Consider the following 21,406-nt stretch of genomic DNA (forward strand, 5'->3'; position numbering starts at 1 on the left):
TGCCTTGGACATCTGTTATGTTTTACTCTGCCTCTTTTAGAAACTTCCGTTTCCCACCTAATAACTCTTAAGATGGCATGGTGAAGAAACAATGGGATCCCTCCACCACCTAAGGGAGGGTATGAGACCTAGGCAGGTCTCTCTCTCTCATCACACCAGACACAGTGCTTGGTCCAGAGGAGACAGCATAAGCCAAGCAGGGCCAAAGTGCCGCTACAGAAGTGGATATGAACAATGAAAGGAAAAGGGAGGGTTCTATCTCCTTCTAAAATCAAGCATTATGAGGGAAAGTGTAGGCCTAGATCTGCCAGAAATCATTTTTCCCCACCATAAGTGGAAAAAGCCTGCCAAAGAGTAAGTCCTACAAGAAGGAAAGAAGTGAAAAAAGAGAGACAAAATCCTAGTCTCCTCAACTGAACCCTTGGTCCCAACTGAACCTGAAGCCAGAACCTCCTGTTGGACTCCCCAGTAATGCAAACCTAAAAGCTCCTGTTGTGCTTAAACTAATTGGGTTTCTATCCCTTGCAAAAGAAGTAAATGAAGGTCCTATAGAGTACAGAACTGGTAAAGTATAAGCAACCAGAAAATCCAGATTAGATTAACCACATACCAAATATGTCCAAAATAAAATCTGTCCATTCTGTCACTGATTCATTCAACAAGTATTCATTGATTATGAGCCAGGCACTGTCCTGGGCACCGAGGAAACAACAGAGTGCAATACAAACCAAACCCAAAGCTTCCCGGTGAATGCAGAGCTATTACTGCACATTAGCACAAGCATTCCCAAGCCTGGACCCAGCGGGTGATCTTCAGGCAGTCTGGAACACCATCCAACGCACGTAAACTCTTGTGTCTTTGTACACTCATTTGAAGTTGCAACATGAATTTCCTCAGTCTCAAAGTGACATATGATCCCCAGAAGATTAAGGAAAACTCTTAGAGCACAAGCATACCTTAGAACCGAGACATCTCAAAGTTTTAAACTCTCATCCCTTAACTTTAGCACAGTTTTGTTCAGAGAAGACACAATTTATGGAAAAGGCATGTCACAGAAATATCACTCTCTTTTACAATATAGGATGAGGCTAACTCCTTTAATTCTTTTTTTCTATGGCAACAAAACTAATAGCTAAGAGTTGGTTGCTTTCACCCCTAATAAGCTGGAGAGCATCTCAAACATTAGCGCTTTAGAGGCTAAATAGAGGGCAGAACTTAGACCCTCCCCTGTAGATCACACACAGTCTTCCCTTCTGAGGGTGCTATTTGTGGCCGACATATAGTTCAATGATTTTTTTAAGAACTAATGGAAAACAAAGAAATAAGTCTTCAAAAGCAGGATTTCCCCCTACCATGAAGTTTTAAAGGGCCCAGCTTACAAACATCACTGTCATCAATAGACAACTTAATTTTTTTTCTTTAGCAACTGAATTTGAATTTGAAAATTTCTTTATTATAATTTAATAGAACCAAAGAGCAATCAAGTTGCAAATTGCAAAATGTCAATAATTCTGGAAAGTTATAGGGGAAATTAACATTACAGAAGCTTCTCTTAAAGATATAAGCTTCATCTATAGAATTTTAAATCAGAGGAAAATAAGTTTACAAAGATAAGCTCAAGAAGGGTATCATCTTCTGCAGTCTGCCCATGATTTGAATGTTTGGGAGTATCTCAGTACCTACTTTCTAATTCCTTTTGAAGCATATATATAGGCTATCTGTTTCACGCTTGTCTTTCCTGAACCCAAAAGGAAAGGCATCTCCTTTTCATCTGCAAAATGGTTTTCTACTAAACTGATATTGATCAGATTTGCATCTGGTAAAAAAAAAAAAAAAAAAAGGAACCAGGGTCACTGGTTTCCCTTACTCAAAAATGGTCTTCTGGAGATGTTTTAACAGCAGCTGATTCATTATAACTATTTTCTCACAAAAACTTCCTCTAAAATGTGATTTTTTGGCTTTTCCTACTCCGAGACTACCAAAAGTGATTCCTTTAAACTTCTTTCTCAACCTCCTGCCATTCCTGGGAGTGAAACTGAAAGACCAGGTAATCAAATGTTCACAACGATTTTTTTTTTTATCCTGCCCAAATAATTCACGGATTCCTCTTTACCAAGTACGCACTACCTTCACTCTTCAATAAAAGATGTCTCCCTAGGGATGGACAATCTCACCTGACATGGTAAGATTTCCCAACCCCCTCCCACACGGTATGACTCTTGCCTCCTGGAAGAGGTCAGGGAAGAACGATGTCATACCAGCAGCCATTGTGCCCCTTGAATAAAACCAGCCACTGTCCTTCAGTAGCATGTGCTCTTATCTACCGATATGTTTTTCTCGTTCTTTCTCTTTATGATGTCAAGCTTCAAACTTACCCAAAATAGTTTTTTAAACCATCTTTTTTTTTTTTTAAGATTTATTTACTTATTTTAGAGAGAGAGAGAGAGCTAAGAGTGTGCAGGGGGTAGGGGTAGAGGGCAAGGAAGAGAGAATCTTAAGTAGACTCCACCCTAAGCACAGAGGCCAAAGCAGGGCTTGATCTCGCCCCTCCTGAGATTATGACCTGAGCCAAAATCAAGAGGCTGATGCTTAACCGACTGCACCACCCAGGTGCCCCTTAAACCATCTTTTTAAGCAGCTGTGCTTAGGGTCCAATTATCTTGCCAAACTGATGGTGTCCAGCCAAACTCCTAATCAAGAAGGAAAAGACAAACCTCCACAGCCACCCTATCTTATGAGACATGCGATAAGGAACCCATGTAGATTTAGTAATACACTCACTCTCTCCCACAAACCAATACAGCTTTCAGCTTTTTCTTTGTAAAGTTCCTCTAGACCTGCACATTAAGTCATAATGCTGTGCACAATAACAAATTACATGGAAAAAAATACACCCATTAGGAGAGAAACAATTCTTCAACTGTGTGTTGTTTCTGGGTTGTACACTGAGAGCTTTGTCATGAGAGACCACATCCATGCAGGATGATGGCATCTCCTGCAGGGATAAGGAGAAATTATCCTAAATCATAAAGAATAAAAAACCTTCATGGTCTCTCTTGGCCCTTTCTCTTCTCCTGTCAGAAGAAGGTCTGTGAAAGGTGCAAGATTCACTCTGAACTGAGATTGTATATTACCAAGAGAACCTCAGGGTCCTTTCTCCATTTCCTCTCGCAAAGCAATTTCACAGATAGTCCCTACAATAAATGGTCTCCAAAAATCCTTTCAGCTTTGGGGTGCCTGGGTGGCTCAGTCGTTAAGCGTCTGCTTTCAGCTTGGGCCATGATCCCAGGGTCCTGGGATCGAGCCCCGCATCGAGCCCCACTTCTCCCTCTCCCACTCCCCCTGCTTGTGTTCCCTCTTGCTGTGTCTCTCTCTGCCAAATAAATAAACAAAATCTTTTTTTAAAAAATTCTTATACCTTTTTTCCCCCACGGTGTCCTGTTTTTCAATGTTAAGTGGGTGAAATGACATTCCTCTGGTTCCCTGCCTTATTCAATATTCTGAACCACTGAATTTGCTCTAAATGTAAGAAAGCCCTATCGCCACTTTCCCCATGTCTACCCTCTTTAATTCTCCCCTTTTCCAACCACAGCATCAAGGGATGCTCAGTCTTCCCTTCCTTTCACACACCAATCAAAAGCCCCTTCCATGACTGGAGAAAATCTAAATTCCAAGAACTTGGCAGGGCTGGGGCTGTTACTAGGCCAGACTCATTAGCATTCCAAACAGGACCTGAAGAACTGCTAAGCAGCAAAGTTTTCTTTAAAGGGCTTGGAATTCAAAAACAGGAAAAGAAAGGATGTGATAGGAAATGTTTTATTTTCCCTCATTCAATGTTACATTTCCTCTAATTTATGGATATCTTGATTTACACACATACTTGTGTTGAGTATTTCACCCGTTAAACTTCCCTGAACGCTGGAGTTAGAAGAAACAGCTCGACCAGATGTTTTTTTCAACAATCAATAAACCCTAAATCCATATCTCACCTCCTCTCTCGTGTCTCGTTAAAAAATAATAATAAAAAAGAAAGTATACCTTAATGACACTCAAATACCATGACTGATCTGTTGAATTCTCAGATGATACTTGGAGTGTAGTTTTAAAACCCCTGCCCACGGGGAGCCTGGGTGGCTTAGATGGTTAAGTGTCTACCTTGTGCTCAGGTCATGATCTCCAGGTCTTGGGATCCAGCCCCATATCAGGCTCCCTGATTAGCAGGGAGTCTGCTTCTCCCTCTCCCTCTGCCTCTCCCCCTACTTGTGCTGTCTCTCTCTCTCTCTCAAATTAATAAATAAAATCTTAGGGGAAAAAAAATGCTGCCTGAAACAAGATATTTAATTTTACATATATATAAGTTTTGTAAATATATACACATATATAAATAATTTATTCTGGTTACATATAAATCATATATATATGCATTAGATATATGCATAAAGTTTATATATAACTAAATTTATATATAACCATTATATATTTTTTATATATATAAATATAACCATATATAACTACATTTATATATAACTAAATTTATATATAACTAAAATAAATTATTTCTCTCTTCCAAATACGTTCATTCAACAATAAACACAAAATAAAATCAAGAAAATACTGGGTGATATACCTAACTCAACATTTTCTTTTTATTTTCATCACTGCTACAACAGTGGGAAAACATTTTCTGGGAAACATTTTACAGGGGAAACACTTTCTGGCTTTTTAAATTATTGCAAATCTGGAAAAAGAAACCATTGATATTTAAATATGTAACATGATTCAACTCATGCTAGTAAATAGGTGTAGATGACCTCCTTACAACTTTATCATTTAAAGAAAATATATATGAATTTTTAAAACATCTAGCATGTACCAGTATAGCTTTCCAAACATTCACACAGGTATAACATCATTTCATACCCCAAAGAACCACTGAGGAACAGAGGACACATATAATTAGTACTCCCAATTTAAAGATGGGGAACTGAATTCAGATATTAAATACTTCATCCAAGTTCTCAGAACCTCTTCAGGGTAGACTAGAAGTCAAACCTTAGCACTTAACCAGCTCTTTCCAAAATCCACATTGCCTTTAAAAGCTCATTATCAAACATCTATTTATTTAATGGTTTGATTTCAACCTTGAAATTACATATGATCTCTAGATAATTATATCATAACTAACCAATTTATTCAGGAGTTCAAAGTGGACCCAAGTTTTAAATATTAAAATAGGAGGGAAAAAAAATGACTTGAAGACACTGACTTTTAAGAGTTAGAAAAATTTACTGTGCCATTTCTGAAAAGGCTACACAAAGATCATATTTCAATATTACATATTAATTAGGAATCATAATTCATATCTAGCTCTGGCACAAAATACAGGGGGAGTTTTTAAATTGAAGGTATTTTTGCAACAAAATTTTCTAATTTTTGAGATTTAAACTAATGATTTTTAAATTTCAGGATCTGTATTTTAAATCCCACTATATTACACCCTGCTGTGTATACAGCTCCATCATAATAATTAATTCACCTACATTGTGTATACATAAGGTGCCACAATTACTCCATAAAGTGGATACACTACTCATGTCTAAACAAAAGCTATCTACATTAAAACAAAATACATTCACAATAAAATTTACTGTAAGAAATAGAGATTCTCATGTATATACTTTCATGGATGAGATTCATTTATCAAAGCATGTTTATTCATGTGCTTGTGAATAATGTACTTATTTTGAAAAAGTCTGTTTCATAAACTCCCTCTTCTTTTTATTTTGTAGCAACATTACTGAGGTATTATTTAGGTACAATACACCACTGCCCTCCCTCTGACTTCTCACCATGACCCACCCCCTTGATGTCCTCAGAGTCCTTTCCTTCAAGAGCTGATGCCGAAGAAGTTTAGACCACACCAGACTTCAGGCTTTACTGCAGAATGCAAAAGTATTCAGGTAATTCTCCTTCTCACTAGGAAGTAAACTCCACCTCAAACAGTGCTGGTATAAAAAGCCCAAACTAGTACACTGAAAAAGAGAATAGTCTTCTCGAAGCACAAAAGGTAATTAAAGATTTCACATTTGAAAACCTGACCGTAAGGACATAGGAAATATGGCTTCGTGGAGGCTAAGGGGTAATCCCATTTGGCTGCAGAAAGGCACTTTGCCTTTCTGGCATCCACTGCCTTTCTCTGGCAACACAATCCTGACAGAATAATGGAGAAGGGCTCTTCTTCTCCCACTCAGGGCATGATGATGTCATCTCTGTAAGCAGAGCATCTCATTCCCTAGCCACAGTGTTTGGCTGAAGATGGGACCATTATTCCAGTCAAGCAACAGTGATGACGGCTGGGGTCTGAGGAAGTGAGGCACTCTTTTCAGCTCTGGGCGTAAAAGGACAGGGTACTGCAAGGCAGAAGCTGCCAACAGCCATGCCACCACCATAGGCGGGGGCTTGCCTGAGGACGGAACTAACATTCACGGTAAAACAGAATCAAGGATAGAGTCTGTTCTCTTTGCTGACAATTGTTCTAGATGGGTCTTCTGTTTCTTGCAACCAAAAAAACACCCTGACTCATAACGGGTCTTCCAATTCACTAGTTCTGTCATTAACAAGAACAGTGACATGTTTGGAGCGCTCATCCATTACTCCAGTAGGAGTAGAAATAGCAAACTGGTACAAACTGCAACATAAGGAATTTATGTTAGCTGCAAGGAAGCATCACAGAGAAACTTTCAAAAAAGAGTTTATAAAGAAGGGGTTTTTAAATGGTTTTCTTTAATGCTTTTATTTACAAGGATTCTTCAATAGTTTGTGCGCATATATATACTAAGATTCCAGTAACGGTAAAATCTCCTTTTATGGCGTAACTAAAAGAAGGCTAGAGCCTGCATATTTTCGTTTATTAGGTATATCCAAGAGGGAGGAGTAAGAACACTCTCCATGCCTTTCAGGTGCCGATCCCTATGATTTTGTCTAAAAAGCATTGGTATTTCCAAGATAAGTAACCATCATCATTTGATTAGTCATTATTTAAAATTCAACAAGATTACCCTAAGCAAATTTTTTTATTTATAAACTGATCAATTATCCAAATTAGATAGATGTTTTTGCTAATCCCTCTACCAGTCACAGATGTTCATTAGGAGTTCTTGGCCAATAGGACACTAGACAAGGTAGAGCAGCACCAGCTGTCCAGTGGAAAGTTGTGCAAAACCTCTATCCTAATGGCTCCAGAGCAAACATTTGCTTTTGTTTCGATAAATAAAACAAAATTGTTTCCTTTACCACTGTGCTCTACCAGGGACGAAATGTTAGCAACTAAAATAACAAGTTGTTTTTAAAATGTAACAAGACTTGAAAATTCTCTTCAAGGAAGATAGGGTATATATATGCCAAGCAATTCTAAGGTTATTACTAATGTTGATACACTTCAGGTGTTTGCATTACATCAAAAGGATAGCAGGCATCAAATCATTAATAAAAGATAAATATAAGTGCCTGCAATTTAGTAACGTTCATTATTGAAGTGAGGAAGAAAAAAAAAAGCCAAAACCAAAATAAATAATAGATAAGGCAGTGTGCCTTTGAACAGCCTATTAAACAAATACCAGCTTAAATTGGTTTACTGCAAAATTTTATAAACATAATGCAGCAGAATTTACAACATCAACGCACTATGAACTCAACCAACCCTCCAAAAAGAGACTCATGCTGATTTTTTTTGATATAATAGCAATAATAGTAATAGTAATAACAGTGGTTTCTACCTATTTAACTTAGGTGTGCCTGATGCTAAGGGTTTGATGCTTACTAAGTGTTTCACAAATGTTAATTGCCATTAATCTCATAGCAATAGTATAACCTAAGCAATAATCCCACTTTACAGATAAAGAAATTGAGGTTTCAGTGTTAAGTAACTTTTTAAGGTCATACAAAGGAGACTAGAGTTGTAATTTGAAACCAGGTTTGTCTGAATCAAACTCAAAATTTCTTGAGTACCTACTATCAGTCAGAGTGTGCGGCATTAGGCACCTAAGCGTGAACAAAGCCAGACGGGCTCTGCCCTTACAGAGTTTAAGTAAAATTAAAACTACAACTGTGAAAAATTTTCTGAAGGGAAAAATACGGTGCTGTATGAGCATACAGTAAGGGAATTCACACAACCTGGGAGATCAGGAAAAGTTCACTGCAGAAGGGTCAATGAGCTGAAATCTGAATGATGAATAGGTATAAATTAGGTGAAAGGCAGGGTTAAGCAGGGAAACCTACCAGACAGAGAAGAAAACATGTAAAAAGGCCCTGTGGTAAAAGGGAACTCAGAATATACATGCAATTAAAAAGGGGGAGTGGGGTAAGCGTTGTGCCTGAAGCAGAGAGCCAGGGGAAGAAAGCCCGGAACAAGAAGAGGCTTGTATCTCAGAGCCCAGGAAAGCCTGAAGTTGCACTGGGCTTAATGACCTTTTATCCACACATAAGCAAATGAAAGAAAACTTCTTTCAAGTCTATGTGTTTCATTTTTAAAATAAAGCCTCAAAAGTCACAATGAATATTTTAATCTGTAAGACTTTTTAGGTCTAAAGTGAAACACTATTATCCCTTCAGTGATTCTAAGACAAGTTCCTTTTCATCCCCAGTACAGCTCCCTGGTTCCAGCTGCCTTCATGTACGACCCTGATTCTTCCTATGCCTACCATTTGCAACCTCATTCTATTCTTTTTACCACGGTCTGATCCTCCTAGAGCAAAACCTGATCATTTCACTCTCCTGCTTAAAAATCCTTCAGTGATTTCACATTACCTAATGGGGAGTATATGATCTGCCCTTTGTCTGCCTATCCAGTTCCGTCTTCTATTAGAATATAGTCAAGCCAGAATTTGAGGATGTCCAGAGAATAGGTTCATTTATTGATGCTCTATTATTCCCAATATACTGGTCACATCAGCATGATTCAAGATGGCTTCTTACCTGCTTATATTGCAATTAACTGAAAGGGGTGGGTGGAGGGCAGTAAAAGCCTCCTTTAAAGGCCAGACCTCAAAGTATAGTCCATGACCACCCTGGCTGCAGGGGAAGATGGGAAATGTGGTCTTTATTCTGGGCACCCACAAATTCAAATATTTCCGTTAGGAAAAATTAATTTGAGGGCATAACTAGCAGTCTCTGATATGAAATTGAAATAAAAATGCAGTTTGCTAAATTAAACAGAGCTCAAACTAAATGATGCAGTTGGCATCAATTTTTAGAGTTTATCACATTAATTACAACTTTCATTTCGGAAAAAAATGTGCAAAATGAATGCTGATCTACTCTTTAGAAAACTGTCATAGTATAACTTTATATACTATTGCCAAAGTAATTACTGCCTCTCAAAACTCCTACATGACAAATTACCTAAACAATTCTTTATCCAGTTTCCTCAATAATAACAGTGTTGTTATACTTGCAATTCGACAATAATTTAAAAGACTTTCTGAGAGATTCTTTAGCAGCTGAGACTGGAAATAAGCACTGGGTTTCACCCTAACAGATAACAATGACTTCATTTGTACTGATCAGGAAAGGAGGCTCATTCTTCACATGAGTTTAAAATTGGAACTCAACTATTAAATCATGTCCTGCCAGGTAAATAGGGAAGAAAGGTAAATAAAGGCCCTTTTCTCATTTGTTATTAATCCTAGAGATGGAAGAGATGGATTAATTTAGTAAGTTTTAAATAACTAACACTTTTATTGACAATGAGGCTTAATTTGACTTAAAATGTCACAATATTTACCATTCCAAGCCACAAGTATAGCGTCTTTAGTACAACAAAATTCCTTTCTTTACATTTCCTGCCTATTTTAATAAACCAGGTTGAAATTACCCTCTTTGAAAACATGGTTGAAGCCAAAAATCTACTTGAAATGCAAATGTTTAAGTAGTTATGTCCCTGATATCAGCAATGACCTTGAACACTTAAGCCAAACACAAGTAACTAGTCCTTAAATCATTAACTTATTTTGGATCCCTAATGTAACCATGTTGGTGATTTGTGTTATATATTTTTTAAGTCACTGTCTTTAATTGGTATGATGTGCTTCCACTGAATTAATTTGGATACTGCAGAAATGAAGCAAAACCCTGATAATGTTTTGTACTTTCATCTCAAAAGTCCTTTTCTAAAGATATTACATCTTAAACACCTATCATAGAAGATCATGGCGCATTACAACTAGAGGAAATAGAACGACACTGTTTTACTTTTTAAATTATTTTGTAATTTGTATATATCTATATTTTTCACTTTATTCCTCTGTCCTATATGCAAACACACCTCAAAGAAGTTCTAATTTGTACATTGCTACCAGTGAAGATTCCAAGAATAAAAGCAACACTGGAGAATTTTAAGTTCTTAAAGACAATGGCCAAACATGTATATTTTGGAATAAGCTTGAGGCAAAGCACATTCTAACAGACTCAGTCAATAGACAGAATATAAATTAATGAAGAACGAAAATACTGACAATTTGTTCTCTTCAACCTGTATTTATATGCTTATCCTTTTTCACACACTAATTCCTAAATTTCAAAAATAAAAAATTACAAGTTGTCATATGCTCTCTTCTTTTTTTCTTTAAGTTCTATAAATTCCCCAACTGTTCTCTGGTTTCATATTAGCAAATTATTTCCAACTAAACTTTTTTGCCAATAGCAGTTAAAAATAAAAAAAAAGTCTCTCTGGATATGTTATATACTATCCACAAAGAGAAAGGGCTGATTTAAAGTAAGAAATTGTCTCATAAAATGCTTACAAATTCACCCTTTGCACACATTAAAAACAAAACTGAACTTTCAGAAATAGCAACTTTTCTTTAACGTGGCTGTAACACGCAAACCATTAAATAAGGCTATATACATACTTCTTCCAGACTGTAGGTTTTATCACATGTTGGGCCAGGTAAGTACAGCGATATGACCCAAGAGACTATTAAACTACCTATTATACTAAGATATAATGGTACCATAAAACTAATGACAAGTTTCATCTGTTTTAAAAGAATAACCTATATGGATTCTCAAAACATTTAATAAGTGAAAATAATTACATTGACTTTTTTCCAGAGAAGGACTGATGTTAACAGCTACTTAGAGATTTGAGAATATATATATCTTAATTCAATAAATATTTATGGAGCCAAGCACTTGAGATACTCAGTGACAAAACAGAAAGACTCCTGCCTTCGGAGAGTTTATAGACAGATGATAAACAATGGATATTTAAATAGTAAATTACATTGCATGTAATAAGATAGTATGGGGGGGGGAGGTAAAGCAGGATAAGGAGAAGAGGAAAGGCTGAGGCAAAATGTTAAATACTTTACCAATGACCCAATTCCACTGCTAGTGATATACCTAAAAGAATTAAAAACATAATTCCACACAAAAACCTATAAATGAATATTCATCGCAGCATTAGTCATAATGCTTAAAAAGTGGAACCACCCCCCCCAAAGATCGATCAACTGATGAATAGAGAGACACAACATCCTAAATCCTTACAATAGAAAACTGTTGGGCAATAAAAAGGAATGGAGTACTGTGCGTGCTGCAACACGGATGGTTCTTGAAAACATTATGCTTAGTAAATAAGCCCAGACACAAAAGGACGAATATGATATGGTTCTGCTTATGTGGGGCACCAAAATGGGTAAATCCATAGAGATAGAAGGTAGGCTAGAAGTTATAGAGAGGACAAGGGGACATGGACAGAGTGATAGTTTAAAGGGTACAGAGTTTCTGTCTGGGGTGATGAAAAAGTTCTTGAAAATGGATACTGGTGATGGTTGCACAACATTGTGAAAGTGATTAATGCCACTGAATTTTACTTAAAATGTTTAAGATGGTAAATTGTATGTTATATATATTTTCCCACAATTACTATTGAGAAAGGCACTTAGAATACTGTTAATTTACCTACTAAGCAGTGATCTAAGCTCACCCTCTTCTTAGCTCTCTCTCTCCTATACCGGTCTGCCCAGAAGCCAGCAGAAATCAGAGAGCCTTGCTCAGTGATTTCTCTGGTAATCAGACCTGGCATTGTGACTTCCTTTCATTCATATAAGCAAATAACTCAAATGGAGCCAAATTCCATCACTTGATATTCTGAAATTTAAGAAGAAAGACGCAGAGTATAGGAATTGCTGGATCCAAGTCATGTGAACAGCAGAACTCACAGAGTTCTGCTACTGAGATTCCCACAGCAGCCCTGGGTTTCTGCCTTTCTCACTGCTCAGTTGTTGAGCTCATCATTCAATTTCTGCGAGCTCCTCCAATACCCTTATAATTAACATTTCCTTCTTTGCTTAAGCTAGCCAGAGATGCTTTCTGTTTCTTACAAACAAAGGAAACTTACTTCTAATACATTATAGACTTTTGATTCTTAGGCTTTATCCATGCGGGAAAATGATATACAAGTATCTTTTGCTTTCCAAACCTTTGGGGTTTTTTGAGATCAGGTAGTAACAATTAGAATAGCAAAGGATACTGATAGATTGTTTTTTCAAGAGTTCCAAGACAATTCAATACAAGGTTTGTAAATAATCTAACTAAAAGTGTGCTGGAACATCATTTTATTCTCTGACATTTTTACAAAGAACAGGTTTCCTCCCCACCCATGCCCCATCGGAAAGCAGAGCATTCCTATGAAAACTTTAAAAAGCCGAAATGGCATAAAGAATTACCTTTTCATAAAAGCAAAAATCCTCTTTCACTTCTTTCAATTAGTAAAAACAGGTATTAATGTAGGTCTTTTGTAAAAGTGAAATGGGGTAAAGTGAACTTTCAGATAGTAGAACACACCTGTAATACACTGTGATTTGCCACTAGAAAAGTCAATCAATAACTTTATGGTCAAGTTTTATTTTTTGGCTTGTTGTGGGTTCCATTTGTTTATGCTCTTACATTTAGCTCTGAAGATCCTTGCATAATGTGAAGAATCCTCTTTTCAATAGGAGATAAGATGTGGAGAATAGTCTGCTCTTAGTGTCTGCTCTTAGTGACTGTTTCAAAATTAGTCATTACCACAAGGCCTTGGAGAGCTAGATATCTAGGAATTACTTAATTAAAAACTTCAGTTTTCTCTAGGACTCTGCTGAGGAATTGTTTGGGATAACTAACACATAATAAAAGTCCAGCATTCTGTAATTTTCATAAAGAAATTTTTATGAGGATATTTTAACAGTAGCTCAAACACCTTACTAATAGATAGAACCTCAATAACACATTTGAATTCTAAGAATTTAGACATGTATTCAAATTATGCTTTGTTCACTTCCTAAGTCTTTCCCTGTGTTCATGGGAATCTATGAAAGGTATTCTATACCAAGGGGGAATGTGTGTGTCTGTCTGTGCGTCTGTGCGTCTATGTGTATGTGTTCAACAGTCACAGGCAGTATGAGGCAAAAACTCAGAGGGTCTGAACCAAATTTAAACTTCTCACATTTGGTAAATAAGCATAAAATATGTTTTTAGATCATTTCTTCTATCTTCTCATATCTCAAAAAATATCAAATTGTTTGCTTCTTTTTTTGGAGCTATCAAAATGGACAGTAAAACTTCACCAAGCTTCTTTTTAAATGGAAGAAAAAAGTACCAAGAATAGATGATCAAATTATGGGTATAGATTTGAGACAAATATCCATCCAAATGATCTTTCAAAGTTCAGCTCAAATACCACCTCCTCCTCGAAGCCCTCCCCAGGTCATAGCAGCCAGAAGCAACAAATCCTCTTCTGACTTCCTTATGATACTGTTTTTAATCATTTTTATGACATTTGAAAAGAAATGCCTCACGTTGTGGTTATTCAATATCAGTCTTACCTCCATCACTAGTTACTAATGGTAACTAGTAACCACTAGTTACTTCACAAAAATTTATTATACAGGAATTATGTGAGGTACTAAGTATACAAAGATTAAAATGACCCTTCCTTACCTTATGGCATTTATAGCACTGAGAGCAAAGAAGGTGTCAATGCATTTACTCCCATAGATCCTAGCCAAGTTCTCAAAGGAATCTCATACTATAAATTCTCAAAGACAGTTTAAGTTTTTGAGATAATAATTAAACACAGTTTAAGATCTAGCATCTCTGAGGTGCCTGGGTGACTCAAATGGTTAAGCATCTGCCGTTGGCTTAAATCCTGACCCCAGGATCCTGGGATTGAGCCCCACATTGGGCTCCCTGCTCAGCAGGGAGTCTGCCTCTCCCTCAGCCCCTCCCCCCTCATGTGCACATGCTCTCTCTCTCTCAAATAAATAAATAAAATCGTAAAAAAAAAAAAAAAAAAAAACGAAAAAAAAAAAAAAAAAAAAAAAGATCTGGCATCTCTTCTCACTGTATCCCGAGCACATAGTCAGGGCTCATTAAATATTTGTTGAATGAATTAATGATTCCATCTGTAGCATGCTCCAACATAAACCACATTACAAGGGAAGTTACACAGACTTGATTCATGATGTAAATACATTTCCAATTTTATGATTAAAGGTTTTTTTTACTACATAACCTCATAATGTAACTTATTCTCAATTCTGGGTTGGATTTCTGTGGGTATATGTTGGTATAGACTACAAAATAGCTATTGCTAACCAATTATTAATTTTTTACTTTGAGAGAGCTAATCCATCCATTTTGAAGATACTTAACAAAAACATCTCAATCATACATACACAAAAAGAAATCCTTCACAAACTGTTGCCTACAGAAGGTGACCCAGGATTAAAAGTATCATAGTGACTACTGAGATTATAAACATGAACGAGTTGGCCATGCTAAAGTATATACTTCTTACACGTATAAACAGACTTCTAAAATAAAACAAACTATTGAGTTAGTGCATAAGTTAAATCAATCATTTATAATTGCTCAGCATTACTGATCAAACATTTTTCCATAATACATTTTCAATACCAGGGAAGAAATTTGGTTTATGGTAGATGTATGACCATCTATTGCAGCAACATGCACTGTCCTAGTTTGTAGTTTTCCTTCACTGACCATGACTAGGACAATATTGTATTTATGCTTTTTAAGATAAATACTGTTGGGATGCCTAGGTGGCACAGTCCATTAAGCATCTGCCTTGGGCTCAGGTCAGGATCCCAGGGTCCTGGGATGGAGTCCCACAGTGCACTCCTTGCTCAGCGGGGAGCCTGCTTCTCCCTCTGCCTGCTGCTCCCCCTGCTTGTGCTCCCTCTCTCGCTCGTGCTCTCTCTCTCTCTGGCAAATAAATAAATAAAATCTTTAAAAAAAAAAAAAGAAAAAGGTAAATACTGTTGACTTACAGTAATAAGAAACTGAAGAATCCTTAAAAACATCACTTGCACTTTAACTAACTCTCCTGACTATACCAGTAATAGATGTTTAAAGAAACATATCTAGAATCTGGCAAATATAGGACATACAAAAATGAAAATGAAAATCACCTATCCGTTCACATGTGGTACCACCAACGCTAATATGCTGTTCTATTTTCTATCACTATTTTCCATATACATTGTTTTGTTTTTTGTAATTAGAATTATGGTTTTCTGAAGGCATATATTGAAAACTTTCCTATCTAACTCAGCATGGGAGAAGAAAGACAACCACCAAAAAAGGGCATCAATACATTTGAGAGTTTTATCCATTAAATAAATGAATGAATGAATGATCATTAAACTTTCACTTTGCATTATACTCTGATGATCTGTTACCAAGATCTGGTGTTTTTAAAAAAGGAGTAAAATTCATTCTGTTATTATGCTATAAATTTGTCGTGAAAGTCCATTATTACTTCTTCTTCTGGATTTATATATGAAGACACGCCCTGTGCCTGGAATTTCAGTTTTAAATTATGAGTCTATAGTATTCTGTCTATATTCTGTGAGTTATCTATATTCCATCTGTACAAGAACAGTTCCAAGGGGAAAATGTGATTACGAAATGTGTTACCTATGCAAAACAAACAAACAAACAAACAAACAACAACTTCTGTTAAACCTAGAATTCTAGAGGCCAAGCAGTTGCCTGTAAACTCTGGTCTATCAGAAAGAAGCATAAGGGGCATTTGAGGAGGGATGGTTGTTTACCTGACTGAGTTCTCTCCCAAGAGAGGGTCTAAAAGCTGCAATGTTATTTATGGAATGACTTCTAAGTTTAAGAAACAGTCGACCTTTTAGCTTAAAATAGGCTTTATGTTCACAACTTCAGAAACTGTCTCTGTACTTGAGCAGATTTCAAGTTCCATAACGTGACACTAATAACCCTTAGACTTTCCAAAACAACCAAGTATTCAAGATTATACTGTCTTCTTCCTCCCCACTGAACACACATGCAAATATTCAATGGATTTTTAGATATTTTTATCACAATAACAGATGCCTTAGCCAAAACAAATCTAAGTTTATATAGCTAGTTATAGCAGGAAACATATTGAAGGGTTCTATTTGGAAGACTAAAGATAACCTACAAATTATTCTAAAATAAAACTTGACTATAAACATTCCTTGCTTCATCTACTTGGCTCTTCACTGATCAGCCAGTCTTAGGAAGGGAAAGATTTTTAAAGCTATAATAAGAGAAGCATAATTCAATGACAAAAAGAAGAAAAGATAATAATAAAGCAAATCTGCAAATATTTAAATACCGAAAACGTTAGAGTAAAAGATCAGGAAGGGAGATTCAAGGGACTATAATTGGGAATAATAAAAGGTAAGCATTTACAGTATTATTCATCTGAGGAATGAAGTCAGAATTATAAACTGTGTGACACACCACCACTCTACGTAACGTCCATCAATGAACATGGAAACAAAAGAACTGAAAAGTTCACTGAATTGGCCAAAATCAAGCAGAAAGTAAAAAATAAGGGGCCCAGTCTTCTGTCACTCTGGCTAAGAGGCTATCATGATGCTTCGTAGTTACTGATTCAGTGATGCCACCTGAGGGTTTCCTGAGGCCTTAACTAGTGGGTGTTGATTCTTAGTGGATCCTGTGAAGAAACCTCAGACCAAAGGCAGCAATCACTTACACACACACACACACACAATACATATATGCATACATGTCATTTGCTAACCTCTCAATCGTGTGGAGGTTAGACAATGGAGGAGTTAAATACCTTTTCACTGATTCTATCCCACCCATCCTGGAAGTTCTGCTATGCTCATTCCCACTGTATGGTATCTAACCATTGGTCAAGTGGATGGACCCAGAAATATGAAGTGTCAGATAAGGCAACGACCAGGGAAGTGAATAACGAAAATTTTAAAGGGAAGGCAGAACAATTACCATTACATTTGAAATTGTACGGCAAATCCCAAAACTCCCTCCCTTCTTCTTTTTTTTTTAAAGATTTTATTTATTTGTTTGCTTGTTTGTTTGTTTGTTTGTCAGAGAGAGAGAGAGCACAAGCTGGGGGAGCGGCAAGCAGAGGGAAAAGCAGGCTTCCCGCTGAGCAGGGAGCCCAACGTGGGACTAGATCCCAGGGCCCGGGGATCACGACCTGAGCCAAAGGCAGACGCTTAACGACTGAGCCACCCAGGCGTCCCTACTGCCTCCATTCTTTAAAAATTAAAAAGGACAACCCTAAAATGTACCATCAGCAAAAAATTTATTTAAAATATATGCATCATCTTCATTCTGTAAGATTTAAAGCAGTTTTCCTTAAATCAATGTAAGTGTTTCTAAATAGATCTTTAGATGAAAAGTTAAGTTAGAAAATACATATTAGGTCCCTTTGGCACCTACACAAGCTGGGAGAACAATACCTCAGTCAGCAACAATTTGGGATTCAGAAACATCGGGTAAGTATTGGTTAAAGGATAACTGGAGAAAAAAGAGGAAATGCAAATCTTTGCAACTGTGGCATTCTAATTTCTCAGACTGAAAAATCAAACTTAGAAGCTGGGTCACAGAGCCTAAGAAAATCCTCCCACATTTCCAGTAGGAAGTACCTCTAAGAGGAGCCTGCTAAACTCTCATAGAGTGAAACTGATTTTTTTTTCAGCAGAAAAATTCATTACCTTATTGCAAAACTTCCCCAAAGCTAAATGATAACAATGCATAGCTTCCAAAACTCCCTTACATGCTAAATGTTAAAAGCAGACAAAATTTATTTGCAGACAAATATCTTTACCAAGAACTACCTTGAAATGCTGTGTAAACTGCGTTCTCAATAACTACCTCCTTAGGCTGAATTGTAAAAACCATCACACTATCAAAAGTGTCAAATAGATAAAAAGCTAAAACAGAAATCAGAAACTTTAAGATGAATTTTTAGCCCCACAAGTTAGAGAAAAAGAATATCCAATCAAAGCACCAAGCTTCACCAAGGGCAGCATTTCTAAGGATCCTTCCTTACCTCGGAATCGAGCTGCACGGAGGTCTTGTGCTATTAACCTTAACAAGACTCAGTTTGTTAACAGAAAAATAATACTACACACATTCTAAGGAAACTCAACTTTCAAAACACCAGCAAGAAGTACTGAATACAAATAAATATTTTTAGAAACATATGTTACGTTCAAGGTGGGGCTTACTTTTCTCAAGGCTTAAAGATTATGATATGTAACCAAAGAAACACACACTTTGCTGGGAATCTGGAGACAGGGTTACAGGTCCAGCTTTGGGCATGAATGTCCTCTGTTTTTAGGCAAGTCACTTCATTTCTCTGCCCCTCAGTTCCTTAATCTCTAAAACGAGCAGGAGAGACTCCACAACTGCTCAAGTTGTAACTTCCTGACTGACCATCTCCAGCCCTATGTGAGTGTAGGTATACAAACACATACCTTTGCTGAACAAGACACTACAAAAACACGGCCCTTTATTTATCTAGGATTTATACTCTAGTCCTAGTCCTTTTTAGTATTTTGTCTACAAGTGTAACTATTGTCCACAGTCACCAAGGTAGTGATAATTACAATAGCTAAGACTAAGTGCTTATTAGTGCCAGGTACTGGGCTAGGCACTTTACATAAATTAATTCCCTTCTTCCTCACCACAGACCTATGAGATAGAAACCGGTAGTATTCCCATTTTTAGACAGGAGGAAACCGAGATACAGAGCAATTCTTTAACTTGCCCAGGGTCACAAGATTCACATGTGGATTTGCCAGGATTTGACCCTAAACATTTTGGCCCTGGAGCATTTCCTGCTTAACTACCACCCAGAGAGACTATGGTGGGAAAAGGTGAAGTGCACAGAGTTCATCTGCAAAATGTTGTTGCGGGCACAAAAACTGACCTCATACTGTGAATTCTGTCAGGAGCCAAAGGTAGCTCATGATTTACAAACCCAACACAGTCACTTGCCATTGACACATTTTTCTTCAGCTTCACAACTAACACTGAGCTTAAAGGGACTAAATTCTATCTCCCTCCCTTCTTTCTCCTCTTAGGGGAGATGCACAATTAACACAAACTGTGTAAGTACTGGTGACTTCCTCGTCCCCCTCCGAGGAGGCACCACTCCGTTATCATATGGCTCGCAGTCACGGTCCAAGGACACTGCATGTTCAGTCATGTGCCCTAAAACCTACCAACAGAAAACAGTGACCAGCCAGGAGTGGAAACACCAGTTCCGCAGCCTGAAATCTTGAAGACCGAGCAGTCTTAAGACCTGAGACCATAAGGTAACCCAAAAAATGCGTAGGCATCAAAACACACTGCCCTGCGCATTTGAACTGCTAACTGGTATCCACAAGTGCATTTCAACTGCTAACTGGTATTCACAATCAGGACAGAGAGAAAATGCTAGTAATCAAGGAAGTCCTATTTAACCAACTAGCACATGTTATGTTTATATACATATTTCCCCCATTCATAAATCAACTCGAATCTGAAGAGCCATGCACTTGGCCGAGTTCCAGGAGAGGGTCAGGATTTCAGTGGGCCAAGGCCCGGGAAGGAGAAAAGCACGTTGAGTTCTGGAACCCAGGAAGCCCTCAGAGACCTCCAGGGGTCACAGCGCTGCACTCGCCCCTAGGCTACCCTTCACGGCGGGGGGCAAGTCCCTGATTGGCAAAGCCGAAAGGAAATTACTTCAGCGGAGACGGGACGGTAAGCAACCCCCGCAGGGGCAAAGCCACACTTTGGCTCACCACATCGTTTGAGTTTTATGTCCAAGGCCACAGACTTTTATCCTCTGCTCTTATACACCCGGCCCTGAAAGACAGGGGCTTGAGAGTGGTCGCAAGCAAACCGGGGGAGAGGTGCAGTTTTGCTTTACCTTTAAGGGAAAACGAACATTTTAACGAAAACAACCCATGGAGAAGCTCGCGAAGACTTCTTCGCAGGGCCTGTCTCAGGGCTTTTGAATCACTTCCTCCTTTTCTGATGTGTCTCTGAGCTTGAGATTACGAAGTTGCTGAGAAAGTCTTGCCGCTCGGGGCAGCTTCCTGCGAGCGAGCCGAGCGCCCGGCGCTGTCCGCCGGCGCAGACCCAGCCGCGCGGCCCGGCCACCCTCGGGCGGGAGCTGGGGGACGCGGCGGCGCGAGCAGGGGCGGGGATGGTTCAGGAGACGCAGCCGGCGCTGCCCAGCCCGCGCCCCCCGGCTTACCCCAGGGTGCTGATGAAGCCGTTGACCGAGCCTTCCGCGTACAGGGACACGATGTCCCCTATGTAGAGGAAGCTGGACATTTTATCAGACATGCTGCTTCATGCTCCAGAGTAGGCGTCCCTCCTCTTCCCTGCGCCCTCACCGCCCTCTCCGGGGAGCCGCCGCGGCAGAGGCGGAACGGAGCGCACGGCTGCAGCGCCGACAGCGGCGGCGAAGGGCACGGCCTGAGTGACCGAGTGTCGTGGCTCAGCCCTGCCCCCGCGCCAGGGGAGCGGGCCAGGAGCTAAGCCGCCGCTGCGGACACCCCGCGACGTGCGCAGCCTGGGCACCCGAGAGCCGCAGGCGCCGCTTCCCCGGCAGGTTTCCTGTTCCTTTCAGAAGTTTTCTCTCCAACACCTTTGCTCCTCCTCCCGCCTCCTCCGCTCCCCCATCCGTGTCCCCTCCCCGCTCTGCGCCCCACCGCGGCCGTCCCCGCCACCCGGCGGGTGCTGGTGGTTGCAGAGTCCCTCGGTCCCCTCGGGGGAATTTTTGGACCAGGTGGCGATGCCCATTGGGCTGAGGGGAGGAGAGGAGCCCGGGGCAAGGGGGTGGGAGCCCAATCAGCGAGCGGCGGCCGGGGGCGGAGCTGGAGCTGGGCGGGGCGACTGTGCCGAGGCCGGGCCACCCGGGAAGCCGCGCGCTGTGGTGTACCGCGGGCGCTGGAGGGGCGGCGGGGGGCCCCCGAGCTGGGGAGAGGGCGCGCTGTAGCCGCCCCGGATCCGGACCTGGCGTGCGACAGTCCCCGCAGGGGAAAGCGAAGGATGGCGGGGCCAAGACGTT

The 21,406-nt window shown here is 39.2% G+C and overlaps 1 protein-coding gene across 1 annotated transcript in view; it reads right to left on the reverse strand.

The window, feature by feature from the left end:
- ITPR2 (inositol 1,4,5-trisphosphate receptor type 2) overlaps positions 1 to 21,100 on the reverse strand; it is a 494,278-nt gene extending 473,178 nt beyond the window's left edge. Inside the window, 1 exon segment of the mRNA XM_034646080.1 lies at positions 20,588 to 21,100. Within this exon segment, the coding sequence (XP_034501971.1) occupies positions 20,588 to 20,679 (92 nt within the window). The 5' untranslated portion in view covers positions 20,680 to 21,100.
- Positions 21,101 to 21,406: the final 306 nt, after the last annotated feature.

This window comes from Ailuropoda melanoleuca, chromosome 16 (assembly GCF_002007445.2).
Source record: "Ailuropoda melanoleuca isolate Jingjing chromosome 16, ASM200744v2, whole genome shotgun sequence".
NCBI lineage: Eukaryota > Metazoa > Chordata > Mammalia > Carnivora > Ursidae > Ailuropoda > Ailuropoda melanoleuca.